The sequence below is a fragment of the Oxyura jamaicensis genome, chromosome 3, assembly GCF_011077185.1.
Source record: "Oxyura jamaicensis isolate SHBP4307 breed ruddy duck chromosome 3, BPBGC_Ojam_1.0, whole genome shotgun sequence".
In the NCBI taxonomy this organism is placed as follows: domain Eukaryota; kingdom Metazoa; phylum Chordata; class Aves; order Anseriformes; family Anatidae; genus Oxyura; species Oxyura jamaicensis.
In genome coordinates this window covers 113,183,505-113,202,739 of record NC_048895.1, presented here as the reverse complement: position 1 = coordinate 113,202,739, position 19,235 = coordinate 113,183,505, and the positions used below count along the sequence as shown (strand labels likewise).

The 19,235-nt window shown below is 36.9% G+C and overlaps 1 protein-coding gene across 2 annotated transcripts in view; it reads right to left on the bottom strand.

Moving 5' to 3' along the window:
* Positions 1-19,235, bottom strand: part of SUPT3H (SPT3 homolog, SAGA and STAGA complex component) — a 280,831-nt gene that overhangs the window by 78,954 nt on the left and 182,642 nt on the right. For both annotated transcript variants that reach the window (XM_035321095.1, XM_035321094.1), the window contains exons 4-6: positions 16,320-16,406; positions 15,070-15,160; positions 13,261-13,397 (exon numbers count right to left, since the gene is read on the bottom strand). In XM_035321095.1, coding sequence (XP_035176986.1) covers positions 13,261-13,397; positions 15,070-15,160; positions 16,320-16,406 — 315 coding nt within the window. The remainder of the gene's footprint in view (positions 1-13,260; positions 13,398-15,069; positions 15,161-16,319; positions 16,407-19,235) is intronic.

Below are 19,235 nucleotides of genomic sequence, written 5' to 3'. Positions count from 1 at the left end.
TGCATCGCAATTATAAATGATGATGAAATTTGATGTACAATTTTATGAATTGCTAAGAGTATTTTAAAAGATTTCTTTTACGAAAAGACTTAGCTTATCTTTTTAATTTGGAGAGAGATGAATAATTAGAAAGTATTTTGAAACATTCTAAATTGCTTACATAAGAAAACATAATTAAAAGCAACGTCACTCTTTATTGTAACTGTATGTTTTAGAAATATGTCATTTTAAAGTCACTTCTAAATAATTAATTCAAATATATCTGATTTGCAAATTCAGTTATGCACTATTAAACCAACTACGATCTTCAGTGCTCCTAAATCAGCACAACTCCTCTGAGCCCCATCATAAGACAGAAACTACTGTTCATTTCACACCAGTAATTTAAAAGGGATAGAAAGAGTGTTCACACTGTAAGACATAAACAAAAAGGTTTAGTTTGGGGAATTTGACTTTCAATCTTCTTCATTTGCAGTGCAAATTGCTGTGCTGCATTAGTAATAACTACACACATAGTAGTCATTCAGCCAGCCAGCCTGTTACAGAAACAAATATAACAAGAGACTCTTCCCTGCACATATTCTTAAAATTTGTTGCAATCAAAACCATACTTTCCAAGAACTTTAGCACAGTCCAATTCTACATGACAAATTTTCAGACGTTTACAAAGGAAGAAAATACAAAACGTTTTTAAATAAAGAAAAAAATATTATTATTTGTATTTTACTTTTACTCTATGGTTAGTCAAATTATTTTCAAAGGTGGAAAGGTCTGAAATCAAGAGCTTAGCAACAGGTAGCCCAGAATTCTACTACCAGGATAATAAGCTGAAAAGAAAGATGTGGCTCAAATTCCCGTTCAAAATCAGGTATGAAGATTTTGAATATAGGCCATAGTCCAAGCTCATATTCTTATTTCTGGGCATTTACAGTTATGTAAATTTAAACTCAAAATGAAAATAACTTAATTTTGTCCATGTTGAAACCATTTCATCTCCTTTTATGTCGATTTTTTACAGGTTTAGACTGACTGAAATGGAAGGGTTAAGGTTTTTCTTTTGTGGAGGGTAAATCAAAGATCTATAGGGACAAAATAAATAAATAAATAAAATTGCATAGCACTAGTCACAGTAGTGGAAAAACACCTTAATTTCAAAATATTTTAGCTAACAACAAAATCTAACTGAGGTGTAAAGAAAAATACCTTTAATAAAGAGATTTTGAAGTGTAGGAAGGTTAAAGTCTATTCAGTGTTAAACGTACTTGAAGCAGAGCACCGTTAACTACCACCGTTTGGCATCAATTACTCAACTGTGCTTTTAGAAGTTGCTGTAGCTTCCCATGCCACCATATATACTGGGAGAGAAAATTTACTCTTCACTGGTGGCTGCTCAGCTTCCTTAGGATTTCTGAGTTTTTCTGACATTTTTCAAGTTACATCTCATATTCATCAAAGATGTCGATGTCTCATCAGCACTTTTGTCTCCTTCTTTAAGATATAACATAGGGTGACAAGGTTAGCAATCATCTCGCTTACATATTTCTTCAAATACTGGAACTAGAATTTAGATCTCCAGCCCTGAGGTACGTGAAGAGTTAACTCCCATTTTAAGAAGGGTGTGATTAGTAGCTGGAGGTCTGCTTGAGTTCAGTACATCTGAAGATGCTATTACAATTTTCAGATATAAAATAATTAGCTGATGATATGAGCTGACAGCTAATACATCTAAAGTAAACACAAAAAAAATATTTCCAAGCGGATGTAGAGTATGTGTTCCGTTTCTAAGCTGTTTGATATGGTGTTTGTAAGGAGCTAGGACTCGATACCAGATGCTGTATGTTCTACAAGCTTTTTCTGCAGATGTCTGCAGCCTGAGAAAATCAACAGTGCTTTGAATAACACTCCTAGTAAAAGCATCTTCTTGTCAGAGTCACTGTATGATATAGGATATGAATCCCACACAAGTGGATGAACTGATTTTAAATAATACCATCTGACAATGGTAGAAAAAATTCCTAGTAGGTCTAACAAAGTCGTGGAAATGGCTGTTAGCCTTGGGAAATAAAATCCAGCCCCCTGACAAAGACTACCCATTCTTCTTTCGTTTGATCAAATAGAAAACCAAATTTAATGATTGCTTCCTAAGTTCCATAGGCTAAGTTTCAACAGCACTTAACACTGCCACCAAGGAGTCCCTGTCTTTGCCCCTTGTGCATGCCACTCAAAAGAAGAGTCTGGAAAAAAATGCTTATGAATTACTTGAGAATAAAATGTATGCATCTTAATGTGTTTTTGAAGTTATCAATTCATGCTGTTTTCTTGCCGTTGCTTTTAATGAAGTCTCTTTTAGAACGCTGAAATAAAATCAACTGAAGTCTCAAATACAGTATATGTGAGACAGCTGCCAAGGAAATACTAAAAGCCTGCTGCTACCTGTATACAAAAGCAAAAAGAGCTACGTCTTAAGCCATAGATCCACAGGTTCAAATGACAACGCTTTTTCATTCAAAAATAAACCCTGTGGCTCCCTACCTGATAAGGATTCACATAAATCCATTTCTCAAATTTACTGTAAAATCAGGATTTTTTCTAGCAATAATACTGTGGTCTTGTCTTCCCTGAAAATATAGGTCTGGTTTTGGATGCACTTCACCAATCCAAAGGGGCAACATGGCCTAATTCTTTCCACTTTAAAGTTAACTAAATGTAAACCCCAGGCTATTAAAAGGGTCAAATGCTAACCTGAAGAGTATTAAAAGATTAAACTCTGCATGTTCAACTCCATGAGGAATTTATGTATGGTAGCTACCTGAAAAAGAGAACTGTTCCCGTTTTTCTGAGTACCCAAAATAAAATAACCTCTTCTGATTCAATTTGTGAAAGTGTTTAACTGTCTAGGTATCTTCAATTTCAATCAAAGATGGTAGAGCAAAATGAAAGAAAGGAAAGGAAATACAATTTTAAGCTTGGGGGGCAAAAGATACAAGCGACTCATACTAACAGCATTATGCTCTCTTCCGTAAAGTTAATAAACTATGCCAGGTTATTACCTCTGCTGCGCTGCTTGGATTGTTGTGGGTCCGTTTTTAGTGGATTGGGTTAGTATGCGTCTCACATTTTGCAACATGTTGAGCTTAATTACATTACTCTACCATTTCAACAGACACTTAAAATGCTTAAATCTTACTGCTTCTGATTCCATAGCCGCCACACATGTGTGAAGCTATCACTGAATGCAATTTTACACAGCAGCCAGATCATATTCTTACGGAAGAATACAGCAAGCAACATTATAGATAAAATAAACCACAAGACTGAGACAAAATGAAAGACAGAAAACCCTGTTCCTTGTATACATAAAAAGTCTATTCCAGGAAATACCAGCAGTTACAGATTACAGAAAGTGCAGAAGCTGGAAAGTCCAATTATATGCTACCTAGATTTTTAAACAGTTTTTAGAAATTTGAGCTGGTTTATCATTTCTATGTTTTATAAAAGCTCTTATATTTCTACCCCACCTGCCATTTTAATATCTTAAATGGGAAACTTCAGAATAGAATCACGGAATGGTAGAATAATTTACACTGGAAAAACCTTGGGACCTTTTCCAGAGATCTCTAGTTCAACTTGCTGCTCAGAACAGGTCCAGTTAGATCAAGTGGCTCAGGACCAGTCGCATTTGGAATCTCTCTAAATTGGAGATATTCTGCAAGTCTCCAAGTTCCTCATTTCTCTGACCAGGGAAGTGGTAGAGTTGCCATGCCTTAAAGTATTTAACAGATATGTGGACCTGATGCTTAGGGACATGGTTTAGTGGTGGACTTGGTAATGTCAGGTTGATGTTTGGCCCAGATCTAATATTTTCTAATCTAAATGAATGTATGATTCGGTCCTTTGCCTCTTGACTTATCACCAGCAATAAAATTTCCCTTTAGCCTTCTCATGTTCAGGCTGAACAAGACCAAACCTCAGCCTTTCGTCAAATGTCAGGTGCTCCAGCACCCAAAACTTCTATGTGACCTCCTCCCAGACTTGCTTCAGTTTGTCACAGTCCTTGTACTTAGGAGCACAGTGCTGGACGCAGATTTCTGGATGCACATCTCCATTTAGCCCAGGCTCCAACAGTAGCTAGCCATGGAGGTTTAGGAAATAGTATAACTAGAAGTGATAATAATCCTTATAATAATTCTTTCCCAGAATAGTCACACAAGCAGCTGGTGATCTGTGGCTCAAGCACTTCTTTAACCAAACGGAGTGCCTTTGTATTCAATAGCTTTCAATAGTTTTTTTCCGTGATTCACTTGTGCAATTCAATAGTTCTGAGCTCATCTGAGCTACATTTAGCTGGAATGCAGCCTGAAAATGTCTTTCAATGCTCCTCTATCTTGTCTGTATGCTACAGCCTGTGGATGCAGAGCTTGCCCATTCTGCTAGCAGAGGGTAAATGCCAATTTAAAAGACAGAGATCCTTAGTAATTCTGAGGAAGGTATTGGCAAGGCTGGACCATGAGCATGATTAAAAGTAGGTTTCAGTTCCTGGCTGGAGTCTGACACTGGGAAAGGCATCGCCATTCCCTCAGCAAAGATACAGAATGAGGACAGGACAAAAGGAGCTTTTCTCTACTGTATCTGTAATGTCCAGAAATAGCAGATAAATTAAATCACAGTTGGCACTACCTTAGGTCAAGAGGCATACCTCAGCCTCCTGTGGATGAGTCAGGAAAACAACCTTTCTCTGACATTGGCTTGTGAATATTCTCACCTAGCTGTTAAATCCAGGATGGCTTTTGGAGCTCTTCCTCTTCTTTAGCAGTTGAAATAGAAGAACTCCATTAAAATCCCATAGGCATGCTTTCTCTACTGTCTTCAGTTGTGGAAAGAGCTTATTCCCTTCCACAGAAGGCTTTTTGCAATATGAATCCCTAAAGGTAAGGAGACAGGAACCTGGGAGCACACAATGCAGCTTGGTCAAACAACTGCCCTGACACTGGCCAGTGGTCCAAAACTCAGGCCCACAACTGAAGAGAATCCAACGTAGGGCCACCAAGATGACCAAGGGCCCAGAGCCCCCATGCTGTCAGGAGAGGCTGCAAGAGCTGGGGCTGCTTGGCCTGGAGCCGAGGAGGCTCCGGGGGAGCTCCCCCATGGCCGTCAGTACCCGCAGGGAGGTGCGGAGAGGCCGGAGCTGGGCTCTGCTCAGCGCTGCCCAGGGCCAGGCCCAGAGGCCCCGGGCCCAGCCTGGAGCCCCGGCAGCTCCCCCTGCCCCTCAGGCAGCACTGCTGGGCTGGGAGGGTGCTGGAGCCCTGGCACAGGCTGCCCTGAGAGGGGCCGGGGGGTGCTCCTTGGAGAGCTCCCCGAGCCCAGGGACGTGGGGCTGGGCACCCTGCTGGGGCAGGGGGGGACAGGGGCACCCATGAGTCCCCTCCAACCTCAACCATTCTTTGATTCTATGAACTTCAGAAATACTAATCATTATCAGAATGGATTTGTTTAATTGCTTTAAATCATGACAGAAATTTCAATACCCTACTGCCAATGGCACCTTTGTCAGACTTCAACATCAGTCCTTGTTCCCAATTCTCTGACGTTTACATAAACAGTAACTGTGTTGTAAGTACCAATATATGGTGACTAGTATATCTAAGCAACAAACCCGTTAAACACAAGATCACAAATAAACACAGTATTAAAATACACTTGGAGAATGTTTCTTTAGTCTTACATTTGGCTCCTAATCAAATGCTCTGTGGAAATACTGTTTAAATGTATGTGTGTCTACATTTAATTATAGATATAAATAATATATATATAAGGTTTCTTTCCAAAACTTAAGTTAAAACACAGTCATTTGGGTGTCAAAAATACAAAATACAACAGCCCAGAACCTTCCTCTTCCTAAGAAAAAGCAAACAGTGGCAAAAAATACTCAAAGAACTAAAAGACAGAAAAGCAAAGAACACCTTGTCCTCCCAGCAAAACCGCCTAAATTTGCAGTATGAGCAACGCTCACTAAAATGCTCTAAAACCAACAAAATTTTACCAGGACCCAAACAAATAGCACACTTCACGTAACCATAGCAATAAACCCCAATGTCAGAAAATCCTAATAATCCCAATAATTTGTACCAGTGTAAGAAGTCTGTTTGTATTATTGGCTATAGCAAAAAACCTTTCCCATTTGATGGCTTTTCCCAATTCTGGCAAGAATGACATAGCATTTGCAGACACATAGATAATAATGAAAAATGGTTTCTGTTTATTTTCTGTTTACTTTTAACCAATTCAGCCATTACCCAAGAGAAATAGTGTTTTCCCAGTATCCCAAACATTCCCAAGCAGTGTGTAATCATAGAAACCATTAATAGCAGCAGGCTTATTTTTACATTGGATAATGGTCACAAACACTTTGATGCCCAGACAGCTAATTTACATTTGAGACACTACTCGTTTTAGTATCTTTGCACTCATCTGGAAACACTGGACTGATATGGAGAAATTAATTTCCTCTATATTTGGATTCCTAACTTTGGTAGGGTCTGTTTTGCCATATTGAAAAATATGAGAATAAAGGGATTTTTCTTGATCGATGTTCCATCTGTGCTCTTTTTAGTCTTTCCATCTATCTATACCAAAAGAAGGAGACAGTAGATAGGGAACTGGTGCTGACCTTACAGACTACTACAGATCATTCTCAGTCTCTTTTTTTTTTTCATATCACCAAGATCAAGCCGCATACACAGAACTGTTTTCTACTGAAAGAACCACCCTGAAGGCAACAGAAGAACTTTTCCTAACATCTGATGAAATCCATGTAAATGTGACTTAAATGTTTTTGAACAAAAACAAAGCATTTTTCTCTCTTAACTACGAAATGAACCTCCCCATGGATTGTTTCCCTCTCATTTCTGAGTACAAAAACAGGCCTAAATACCTAAAATGTTTAAACTTTTAGACAAGTACAGCTAAGTGAAATTCAGCCTAGCTTGTAGTAGAGAAGCACGGAGCTGTCAAAGCAGGTTAAAGAAGGAGAATCCTGGCTTTTTCTTACAGTGTCTCAGGAATCTAGTGTCATTGGGCAGGAACTCCCCCACTCCTATCTGAGTACATCACAAGCTCCTTTTCAAATTCAAGACAATCTCCTCTTTTTTCGGCCTGGACACACAGGTGAGAATGATACTGGTTTACTGCTTCAGACTTAAGGCTGCAACTATTTCGTCCATACAAGAGATACCATAAGACATAAGGCTCTAATGGTACGGCTTCTCCTTCTGTGTCCCATGACTGGGATCCCTTAGCTCATTTTTGACAATGCTGGGTAAGGAAAAAAGAAACTTATTCCTTATCTGTCTTACAGAGAGATCTGTAAATAATACAAAAATGCATCAGAGTTTAAACCCCTATTCTCACATGAATCTGAGCAGCCATACATAATTAATAGGCATACTTCATACCAGTCTCCCAAAACTCAAGCCTTCTCCACTTCTAATACATCTTGTCCTTCAGCCTCCACTCCTTAACTCTGGCCAGGCTAGAAACAGAATGGTCACTCAGAAATTCCCTGCAAGATAAATACATCCCAAGGAGTCTCAAGAGCTATGTAGCTCACTGTAGTGAACATATAAACATCTGATCCACTAAATAGCTCTTCACTATCTGCACCACCTGGGTCTCCAGTAACTGTAGTGGAAAATGTGAAACTCAGCTTATATGCAAATATCCCCCCCAAATTTAAACATTTTGACTTGTAGCTCAATCCTTTCCTACTCTTCTAGAGATTGTAGCTGTTAAAATCTAAGGAGGCTGAGTACTTATAAACCATGGTTCTAAAAAATTAATAAATGATTAGATTTAAGCACTGTATCATGAGATGAAAGTCACCCCCTCAACCAAATGCCAAGATTCTGTCCCAAAAGATAGCTTATATCAAGAATAATCTGAAAACAGTGTGAAAGTTAAAAATAATCCTTTCTGGAGAAACAGAAAAATAAGTTTATCATTAAAAAAATTATATATCAAGAAAGATGTGCTCTGAGAAACAATGCCCTCATGCTTCGTAACATAAAACTTCTTAGTTTGTCTTCTCGCATGCAGTTTCTATTAAGTATGTGTTGTCTGTACTACAGCACTAAGCTTTCCATATGGGCTTTAAATCAAATTCCAGTTTGTTATTGATACACCCTGCATGAACAGATACTCCCTAAAGAGTAATGACCCCACACAGCACTTACACTGGCATAATTTTTGTCAGTGAAATGAGCACAGTAGTAGCAGAAGAAAAGGCCTCAAAGCTCTTTCTAAATCACTTCCTGCTTATTTTCTTTGTACATCTTTTCTAAATTAGTACAATGAATCTGAGTAGTTCAACACCATCTTTTGGATCCTCCCTGAACATAAGCACTCACAGGCTTTTTTTTTTTGTTTGTTTTAGTTTTCTCAACTAAAAAATGCCAGGTCCATACCCTAGCTCCAAGGGTAGCAATGCAGCATCCTGTGTCCTGTACCTGCTCTCCAAACCCTCCAAAGAAAGTGGCCATATCAAAACCATGCCATGGCAATATCTGGCCCAGGCTAACTCCCAAACTGTGCCCAGGAATTCTTTGGGACAGTGCTACTCAGCCTAGGTCAAAGGGTGGCCACTTGAAACTTTTACTATAGATTATCATATTCCAGTAGGAAGGAATCTTCTTGGTCACTGTCTAATTTACTACTACAGATGCAAATAAATTCCAACTCTACTTTATTTCTATGACTGAAACAGAGTGGACTTCCAGAGTATTATTCCTTGCATCCCAAGGTGCATTTAGGTGTATTTCACTGGCTTGTATAGGCACAAATTTATCATGTCTGAACACAAATTAAATTCAAATGGAGCAATTTAACTTCATGTGAATGAAGGATACATTCCAAACACATCTACACTTCATTGCTATGTATTGTATTTTTCACATAGCTCGTTCCATTTCTGTGAACTTTGTACAAATTCCCACCAACAGAAACACACTACTGAGCAGTATTGGAAAAATCACATCCACAATGAACTTTCAAGAACGGTAATCTTTAGCTGTAGTTTTTAAATATCTAACATATAATTCATAGGTCAACAAGCATTAAAGAACCAAAAGCTTCTGCCAATCTCTTTTGGTAGGGATGTAGCTTAGTTTTACCTTTGGCTGTCATCTAGCATGCTTTCAAGGTATTATAATGTTCCAGTGAAGTTATTTTCCCTGCGCTGTTTATTCAAACTTCAATATACTATGAAAGCATTATGGTAGCTACTGCAACTGAATTATTGCCATATAACATCTGAGTGTTGGAAATATATCCCTAAACTAGCAGTCAGAGTGACAGATGAATGGTGTTTCTTTTAGTCCTAGGGGAACAAAACTGAAATAGAGCATTCACAGTGTGATGCTCTAAGCATTCCTTTCTATGGCAGTTCAGATTTCTGATGGGAAATTTTTTTCCTAGTGGGGGAGGTAATGGCACCATAAAACAGATGATAAAAAATGGACATTTACAGACAGAGATAGAAGTCAGCTTTGCCATTTAGTTCAATGAAGTTTTAAAATACCTCTGCTTGATTTTAATAATAGGGAACAGTAAATTTGATAAAGGCTCTCATACAAAAATTGAGCAGAACTATAGATACCATTCAAAAAATCACAGCCAAAGCTGCGGCTCATTTTAGTATGGACAGGTCACTTGAGAGATTGAGAGCAGCAACATAAGGACACAAAAGCCCAAACCTGCATCTCTACCCAAACTGCACAAAAAGGAAAATGCAACAATCTTAAATGAACCTTCTCATCACTCTGATTCAGCCGTACCCCACAGGAATCCCAATTCTCTCGAATTGATTTTTATGAGACAGAGGAAAGCTAAATTGCAATCCACTTGGAATGTTTTATTTTTTGTATATTTGTCCATAGACGGCAAATGAATGGAAATTAAATCCCTGAGCACTACCAACCCTGATATTTCAACGTGAAGCAGAAAGGAGACACTAACCTGTACAATAAAAAAGGGCTGTTAGGTAGATCACCATTATGTGCATTATTCTCAAAAGATGGTAATCTGTTATGAAGACAGCTTCTGTGATCTCCTTTATGTGCTCAGTTCAACTGCATCTATGGGCCAGAATATTTTATTTCATCTACAACTTTTCTGACTTGGAGGAGCAGCATATCACCGGTGTTTTACTGCTGTCTTAGGAGGGCAAACTACTTGTTATGAAGTGAGAGAGTGCTGCCATTACAGCTTTTATTTTTGTTTGGTTTTGCCAGTACAGTTGGCTGATTTATTACTATTCATTGCTGTTATTGAAGTTTTTCTAATGAGTCATCTGATCACAATATATTGACAACATAACCATGCATTATGGCAAAGAATGTGGATTTTGCCTTGTATTTTAAGACTAATTGTCTTTCCTTTGTATATTGCTATTATTACTGTTTCAGAAATAGTCCCTTTGCTTCAAATTAAAGCCACAGGATGCATCAGTAAGTGCAAAAGTGCATCAGTAATCCTAGAAGAATGTCCTTTCCTTGTAATATGACAGTGGGTGTTTTTCAGTCAAAACTGTAGAATTTTACATTCTCCTTTTTAATGTTTGAAAGTGGCTTGGAGCTTTGCTTGCTCCTCCACGGTACAAAGAGGGAATAGACCTCACAAAATAGCAAGCACTCCCATGAAGTTTTAGGTCTAATTTTATAAAATGTTTTAAAAGAAATAAGTATAAACAATATTTGCTTTTTGTATCATAACTGAAACCATACTGCTAAACAATCATATCCTGTTTAGCCCATAATGACATCAGAAATATATGTTTATCATCTGCTCTGGACAACTTAGCATGATTTTGGCCCAAGGCAAAGTGGAACTGAAATCATTTGCAGTTGTCCAAACCAAGATAACCACACATTTCTAAGGTAATTGATACCTAAAAGGAACATTGCCTTTAGATCACAGCTCATGATTTAAGTATACTAATTCCTTAAAGAACGTTGTTAGAATTTTTAAAGTGTCTATTGGATTTCCTCCAAAACTTAGCATGGATTAAATGTAATCTACTGCACAAAGAAAGTAAGATACACTAGATTAGCCCATCCACTAACAACTCTTCCTTTAGGACTGGATCACATTTCCCACTATATTTGATTCCTTTCTACCCACCTCAAAGTGACAACAAAATCCAAAACAAAACAAAGCCAAAAATATATTAAACTTTTGGAGTAGCATGTCTCAAGCAATGTTTCATGTTTTGTCACTGAAAACCTAATAAGAAAGAAAATCCACAGTACTGACTTCATACGTATATATAATTTATGGATCTATTCTAAAATAAGTAGATCTTGATTTTTTTAAACACGGAAACAGATCAAGATTTCACAAAATGTAATAAAGTAAAATAATAGAGAGAATAATTGCTTTTAAATATAGACATCCTACAGTTCATGAATTATAGTCAAGTGAAGAAAAACAAGATGTGTAATCAGATGAAAGAAGTATTTGATTACAGCAATGCATTCTTTGACAGACAAACAGAAAGTCAGAAAGTGAGATATATCCTTGTCTGGGACAGGGAACTTCATATTTCTAATCACTTATATAGTTTTTTAAACTTAAAAAAAAAAAAAAAAAAGTTATACTGGAATAACAAAATGTAATGTAAATAATAGCAGAAGGTTAAGCACATAACAAACTCATTCAAAATGGTGCTGTTATGTATTTTTGTGCATATGAGCTCAAAGGATGTGCCTGCATTTATGCAAAACATAACATTTTGCACAAATAAATACGTATGAAAGCAAAGCAAAGCAAAGAAAGAACCAGTTTCCAAAACACAAACAGTGGTTGGGAACAACTGCTCTACAACACTGATTCTCAGATGCAGACAAATGAGACTTGTTCCTAACCAAATGCTAAGCGAGAATGGATTCTTGATTAGATTTTGAGTAACCGTAATGGGGAGAAGGAAAGGAAAACATGACTGGGTAAGTCCCAGAAAGAGCGGGATAAAAATCAGGTTATTTCTTACTCAGGATTTTCCATGAATCCTTAAAGTGAAATGTGGCCTAAATAGGCAAATATTAAATAGACAAATATTACGGAATGCATCAGCCACCTCATCACAGAAAAGTACCCAACTTCTAGTGCTGAAAGGGCATAAAAAGCACTCTAAAAACAGAAAGTTTCCAGCAGCCATGCATCCTACACCTCTGAATAAAAACTATGGAAATTGGCTCAAGCACTAGTGTATAATTGTTAGCAGACATTCTGCACTGTTTTGCCCTTGACAACAAGTTGCCCACACAAGACATGAGCAGGAACCGGGCAAGAATAGGGGCTATGAAGCGTACTCCATATTCACTATGGACAGGGCCAGCCTGTTCTGGGTGGAAAGAAAATTGAGCCATAGGAACCCAAGCCAGCCAACGTCACCTGCCTTGAGGGCCAGAGAACTGACCCTGGCCCACTTATTAATTAGTCTAGATACACATTTTGATTTTTTTTTAATACTTCAGAGTAAGCGACATTTGAGAAGATGCTCCGTAAATAGGGATCATAAAGTCCATGTAGCAACTTCCTATGACATGGTGCCCTGTGATAGTATAGCTAAACCTCAGTGAAACCAAGCAAAACTGGTATCAAAACCATTATCGCAGACTTCCATGCTAACACAGCTATATTGCTTTTTGATCCCAGCTAGCTTTCTAAGAGTGATATAGTACTGCATTGTGTAATGTAGACATAATTTTTCATATGTACGTAGATCAGAAAATAGGACTTGAAAGTGAGAGGGAGAGAAGAGCATTTACTGAAGTGTGTTTGCATGGAATATTGTTCATTTTTTTCTGAAAGCTGTGTTATATGACAAGAATCCTCAACTGCTATTTAGGCATAATTTTCTAATGAGAGGAAGAATGAAAAATAGAAGAAATTGTGAAAAATACATGTGAAATGTTTTTAAATAGAATCTGCTTTCTGCAGAAAGGAAATACAAATACATGGCAGACAGAAAGATCCAAAACTACCCTTTCATAATCTTCCTTCTCAGCATGTGTGCTTAGATATCAGGAAACATTTGAAGGAATAGGAAAAATATGGAAATAGGATTCCTTTAGACCATCTGGGCAAAAGGAAAAAAACATAACAATGATACAATATGCAGCACAAAAAAGGCATCAGACCAGCATGATGTATGAACTATTTCACTGTTTTCTCTGCTGGAGATGGCTATCAGTAAAACAAAAGAATTACCTCCATCCGCTCTTGCTTAACATCATCAATCTCATCATCTTCAAACATGGCTAAGAGCTCTCCTGTCTGGTCAATGGAGTTGAGAAAGTCTTGAGCAAGCTTCTGCCGTTTGTTTGTGTTGTTGCTGTTGAATTTGTCTGAACAAAGATAAACAAAGAACAACAAACCTAAGTTATTTAGCTACTGCAAACATCTACCAATGTCCCTAGAAGGGACATTTTTTAGAATTAGATGCTCTATACAGAAAAAGGCCTGTTCTTACTGTCCTCTCCATACAGGTTGTGCTACCTGACCAAGGTGATGTCACTGCTGTGCTCCAGGAGCACTGTAGTAAAAAGTCCCTTTTAATTTTTTTCCTAGTAAAGCCTAATGCTTTCAGTGATCTAGAAAAATCTACTGCTCATGTATTGTTATTTTTCACTGAAGAACCCACAGTGCTGCAGAAGAAACCACTATTCTTTTGTTGCATAAAAACTCACTTGTACAGTATAACGCATGGAGAAAACACAACTTGTCATAGGCACGCAGAACACCAGAATACACAAATTACCTACAACCTAAAGCAAATGATAACACAAACATACATCTCCACAGGTGATGGACCATTGCTCAACAGTAAAGCCTGGGCAAGGTGATTGATCTCTGTTGTTCTAAACAAGGTGACATCTATAAAGACACTAGATTCACAAGACAAAATTGACGGCTTCAGTTACCAAAGCCTGGCAGAAATTGCAATCTTTAATTCCCAGATGAAATGCGTTTAGGAAGCTTTTCATGAGCATCTAAATGATTTAGGAAAATTGTTTATTTGTTCTAACTGGTGACATGAAGTTAAGCATTACAGATAAAGCTGTCAGGTAGGAAGCTATACTGCCAGATTGCTTGCATGAAACAATATACTTTTGTGTTTTGTGAAAATAAAACGCCACAGGCAAATTAAACCTCAAATGAGTTGACAAAAACTTATCTACACATTGACCAAGTTAAAGTAAGAAGTACAATGTTTGCCTAACATCAGTGTAGATGCTCAGAGGAACTAAATACAAGGAATTCATTGTAAGTAGAAAAAAAATGAAAAGGCTCTGAGAAAGGAAATAAGTTAAATACAAAAGTGTTGCATGGACATTGCTGGATACTGTAATAAAAATATGTCAAGATTTAGATTTACTGTGTTAAGTTTTAACTTTGAATGGTTCTATTAGTATAAATCAATAGAACTTCACTTCAGTGGCATAAATTTATACCAGCAAATGCAATTATACCAATTAATACTTTTCTTAATTCAAAGAGCTTTGCCTTTAAATGCATTGGTTATACAAAAACTATGACTTCATCATGGAATGGTAAACAAAAGTGTTTCCCAGTCTTTAAATGACAGATTTGAAGTATAAAATATTTAACAATACCAAAACCAAGGCCAGGTCCTTTTGAATTAAATGACTTTAGGTTGTGGTATATTTTGTAAAACATGACAAAAGCTTCTGATAATTATTTAACAAATGTCCGTTCAGTTGCAGCTCCCCCTTGCACACAGTAGCTGACACATTTAAATTGCACGTGCTGAAGTCAATTAGCCCTTTAATCAGCACCAGTTTCTTAACTTCAACAGAGCTACAACACTAAGCAGTGTTACTTATCATTTGGATAGTAGATAGATAAACTGAACTTTGAAGTAATGCAAATGGAAAAGCTAAATTACGAAATCATTAATTTTTTCTTGTATAACTATTAGACATTAATACTTTACACTGAGCTGTTCTGGGCTTTTATAAAGTATCAGGCTCCTCCCAAATTAAGTATTTTTTCTACCTTCAATGATGTCATCTTCTTCTATGCCTTTGACAAGTTTAGATTTGTAGTCTCGAAAAAACATGTACTTCAGTAGCCTTCTAAGCTTTTTCTATGAGAGAAAAAAATGATATTAGTTTGTATTATATAGAATTATTTTTTATTTAGACTAACCTTATAACACAAATATGCAAATATATAATATGATACTCAGTAAATACATTTTTTATAATGTTCATAATTCCCAATTCTGCAAAAAATCCATATATAGCAAGTACAACAAGGTACTTATTTGAGCTCCTTGCTACCTTGCTTGCCAACTGTGAGAAAGCAATTAGTTTCACTTTCAGAAAGCTGAAATTAAGGCTTCATGAGGGCACTCCAAAATCTTTGCTTTGTTTGGAAATTCAAACCTACAAATGCATACTTCCATTAACTTTGATGTCCATATTACCCACTATTTCCAATATACCCTTACTTATCGTGTCGCATAAAGTAATGGCGATCGGTTTTAATGTTTTAGGGTTTTATTTATTTTGATATGTTTTTGGTCATTTGGTTTCACCTATCAAACAAGGAAAGAAAAACAAAAGTGGGGTAGAAAGGGGGGGGGGGGGGAAGGGAGGGACAAGAAAAGGAGACAGAGGAAGAAGGAATAATGTTGATAAAAATAGCTAGTAAGAATTTTTGAATAATTCTGAAATTTGAAGAAAGAAAAGTACTTTAATGTTCTCATAGAAAATGTTTACTTTTAAATTATTCTACATATTTCACACAGAAATCATGTCATACCTCTAGAGGTTTTAGTGAGATACAGGAAGTGTTTAAAAGAAAAAGCAAGACAGGATTTACTGACAACGTAGATGAAGAAAATGTCATGATTGCTCTGTTAGACATGACACTTGCATCTGCACTCTGCATAAATAGGAGGAATTAGAATAATTGTTTTTTATAGACATAAAAGAAATATAAAAGATAAGGATCAATCTTCATACTGTTATTAAGAAATTGTTTTGAGCTCTTATGCATATTACCAAATGCTAGTGAAAAAATCTACTTGTAGTTGAAGTTACTGGAAAAAAAAAGAGAATTAATTAACTTATTATGCAATGATTGTACTATGTAGAATAAAATAGAGTTGCAGTGCAGCTGTACTTTTTAATGAAGGTATTCATGAGCATGGACTCTTTTCATGTAGGTTAAGCAAACACTTTAAAACAAGATAAGGAGCTTACTATGTAAAAGAATAAAATTCTATCTTATTACTATACCTTATCTTTGCGCATTAGGAAGAGGAGATCTTCAGCAGAGATGACTCGAGCTCCTCTCAGCTGAGAAACTTCGGCTGCTTGCTGTAACTAAAATAAACAAATAAATTACTATGGACATTTCTGTGTTAAAAAAAAATCACTAGGTTTTTAAAATATGCTCAGATAATATTTTTGCATGGTAGTACATAGCAAAATAAAGCAATGCACTTAAACACAAGCTGGGACTCTCAAAGGTGTCACTCACTCTGCTCTTGTTAGTGGGAGAGGGAATAACAATTTTGCAAAAAGACTGAAAGACTTTTGACAAATCTCAAGCAAAAGCTTTTTTGTTTATATTTAAAATGATCACTTTTGAAAAGTACTGCATTACTTTCTTTTTTTTTTTTTTTTTCTTCCTTGAACCACATTAGCCCAGAAAATGAACATAGAATTCTCTCAGGCAATGTAAAAATGCCAAATTCTTGCCATAGCACTTTATCTGCAACTGTGGAAGGATGGCTGATCCCTCTCACAATTTTTTAGAATAACAAATACTAATTTTAAACAGCTTACCTAAGTATTTTTGGAAAGAAACTCTATCTCACATGACTTATCATTAGTACAAACCATACCCACATGAAGACGTTTTTAGGCATACTCTTATTTTGAAGAAAGAACAAAGAAAAAAAAAAAAGAAAGAAAATTAATTGATAGGAAACACTGACTCTATTAAACTAATTGAAAAGACACCTATTGAGCAGATCCAGCCATTCAGATATGAAAAAGGTAAATTTCAAATGGGATTGAACGATGAATGCCCTCAAATTTTATTGAGGCAGCAAAAGGAGTTTGAAGCAAAGAACTGTCCTCACCTCTATCGTGACAGTCAGAATGGCCATGGCTCTGAAGGCCCCAAACTGCTCAAATTGTGCTATAAAGGGCAAAAATCTCTTTGGAAGGGACTGAGCACATCAGCCTAGGACTCAGCTTTCAGTAGGTGCAGGGCTGGTGACTTAGAGCAAGGTGGGCTCGCTTACACACAAACACATCACATCAGAGCAATTCAAGACTAGAAAACAAACTTGCACAAGCTGATGCTTATCAAAGTGCTGGGCTAAGGAGGTCAAACCCAAACTGGAAGAGAAGTCAATGGGATTTGCTCCTTCCCTAGTTTTTGGTGCCAGCTCCAGATGGTGCCGTAGAGTGGGCAGGATAGAACGGATGCCTCACACCATGGAATACTCCTTTTCCTCTAGGTTTAAAAACATTGTTCAAAAAGGTTGGATTTAGTCACTTCTTTGCTCTTGTCCTTGTTAACCATCTGATGGATGGACTGACTGTGAGCCCAGTACAAAAGCTATCAAAAAGAGACATCTTAAATTCTTGATATTAAAACTCATACACACCTGTAACATGATCAGTAAACAGAAAATTCATTTATTTCCAAATATCTCTATAGTCTTCTTTCAGAAATGCATGAATGCACCTGAAAATAATTTAAAGAAATCCTACCCCTCGTACTCACACTAGCAATGGTTTCACTCAGTATCACTGGCTGAATAAGTATATTATTAATCTGAGCTCCCATGCTGCTATGACTTGAAATAGGCCTATTCAGAAGTTAAAAAGATCAACAAAAACAGTAGCTGTTTCTAATATCCAAAGGAGGAGGGGGGGGGGGGAAGATTTTCTTTTTGGCAAGTATTCAGTGGGCAAAAGATTCAGTCCATAAATCATAATACTGGACTACATTAATTTTTTTCCACACTAATCATATGCATACAAAATGTGAACTGTATCTAGTATGCACAACACAAAACATACTGCAGGAAGAGTGTCAGATTTTCCCCTTGAAACACTGTTGGCCCTTGCAGTCACAAAGACCAGAGAGATTTCAGGAATTCAGAAGTCACAGTAATATAATCTTACTTGAAACTCACTTGAAAAATGTAAGAATGTGAAAAATGATAGTTCTATTTTTTGGCATAAGCAAAACTGTTTCTTATTCTGATTAGTTTGAGGGCACACAGGCTACTTATATTTCTAACATAAAATATAAAGAGTTGGATAAAAATAAATTTTCCAAGAATGAGACAATATTCATCTCTGGTGTAAATCTATTGCAGTTAATGGATTTATGCCAAGGCTGACTTTGGTCTCACCAAGCTTAAAAATATTACAAAAACTGACCTTGGCATGGTGATAACACAACACAGCTCTTCCCAGTATCAGATAAAACAATGGCAGAAATAGCCGCCATCAAAGTATGTTCTACTCTCCTAACGCATAGGGCTTTAAACTAATGGTTTAAACTGAAAAGAGGGGAGGTTTAGATTGGGTATAAGGAAGAAATTCTTTACTCAGAGGGTGGTGAGGCATTTAAACAGGCTGCCCAGAGGAGCTGTGGGTGCCCCATCCCTGGCAGTGCCCAAGGCTAGGCTGGATGGGGCTGGGGGCTGCCTGGACTGCTAGGAGGTGTCCCTGCCATGGCAGGGGGCTGGAATTAGTTGAGCTTCAAGGTCCCTTCCAACCTAAAACATTCCATGATTCTATAATTCTATGTAGGACCATAACTATAAGACATTAATCTTCTTGTTACATAATTCATATCAGTTAATTTCTCCATGCAGCTGAAATACCTTATTTTTCCAAATGATAAATACTTGACAATGTCATTTGAAGCAAAGATCGTTTGCAAGCTACTGGCAGGAATTCCCAGTGAAGTAAGGGGGATTAAGGGTAGGAGGCCAAATTCACGTCCCATTTGCATCTAAGTAAATCCTGAATAACACTGTTTATTTTAATGGAGTTATTCTGGGCTAAACACAAGATCAAAATCTGGAATAATATTCTCAGTTTCTACCAAAACAATGAAAACTTTATTCTCACATTACCTCGACTTTTGCATCTATTTTATTTTAAGTAATGAACCCACAG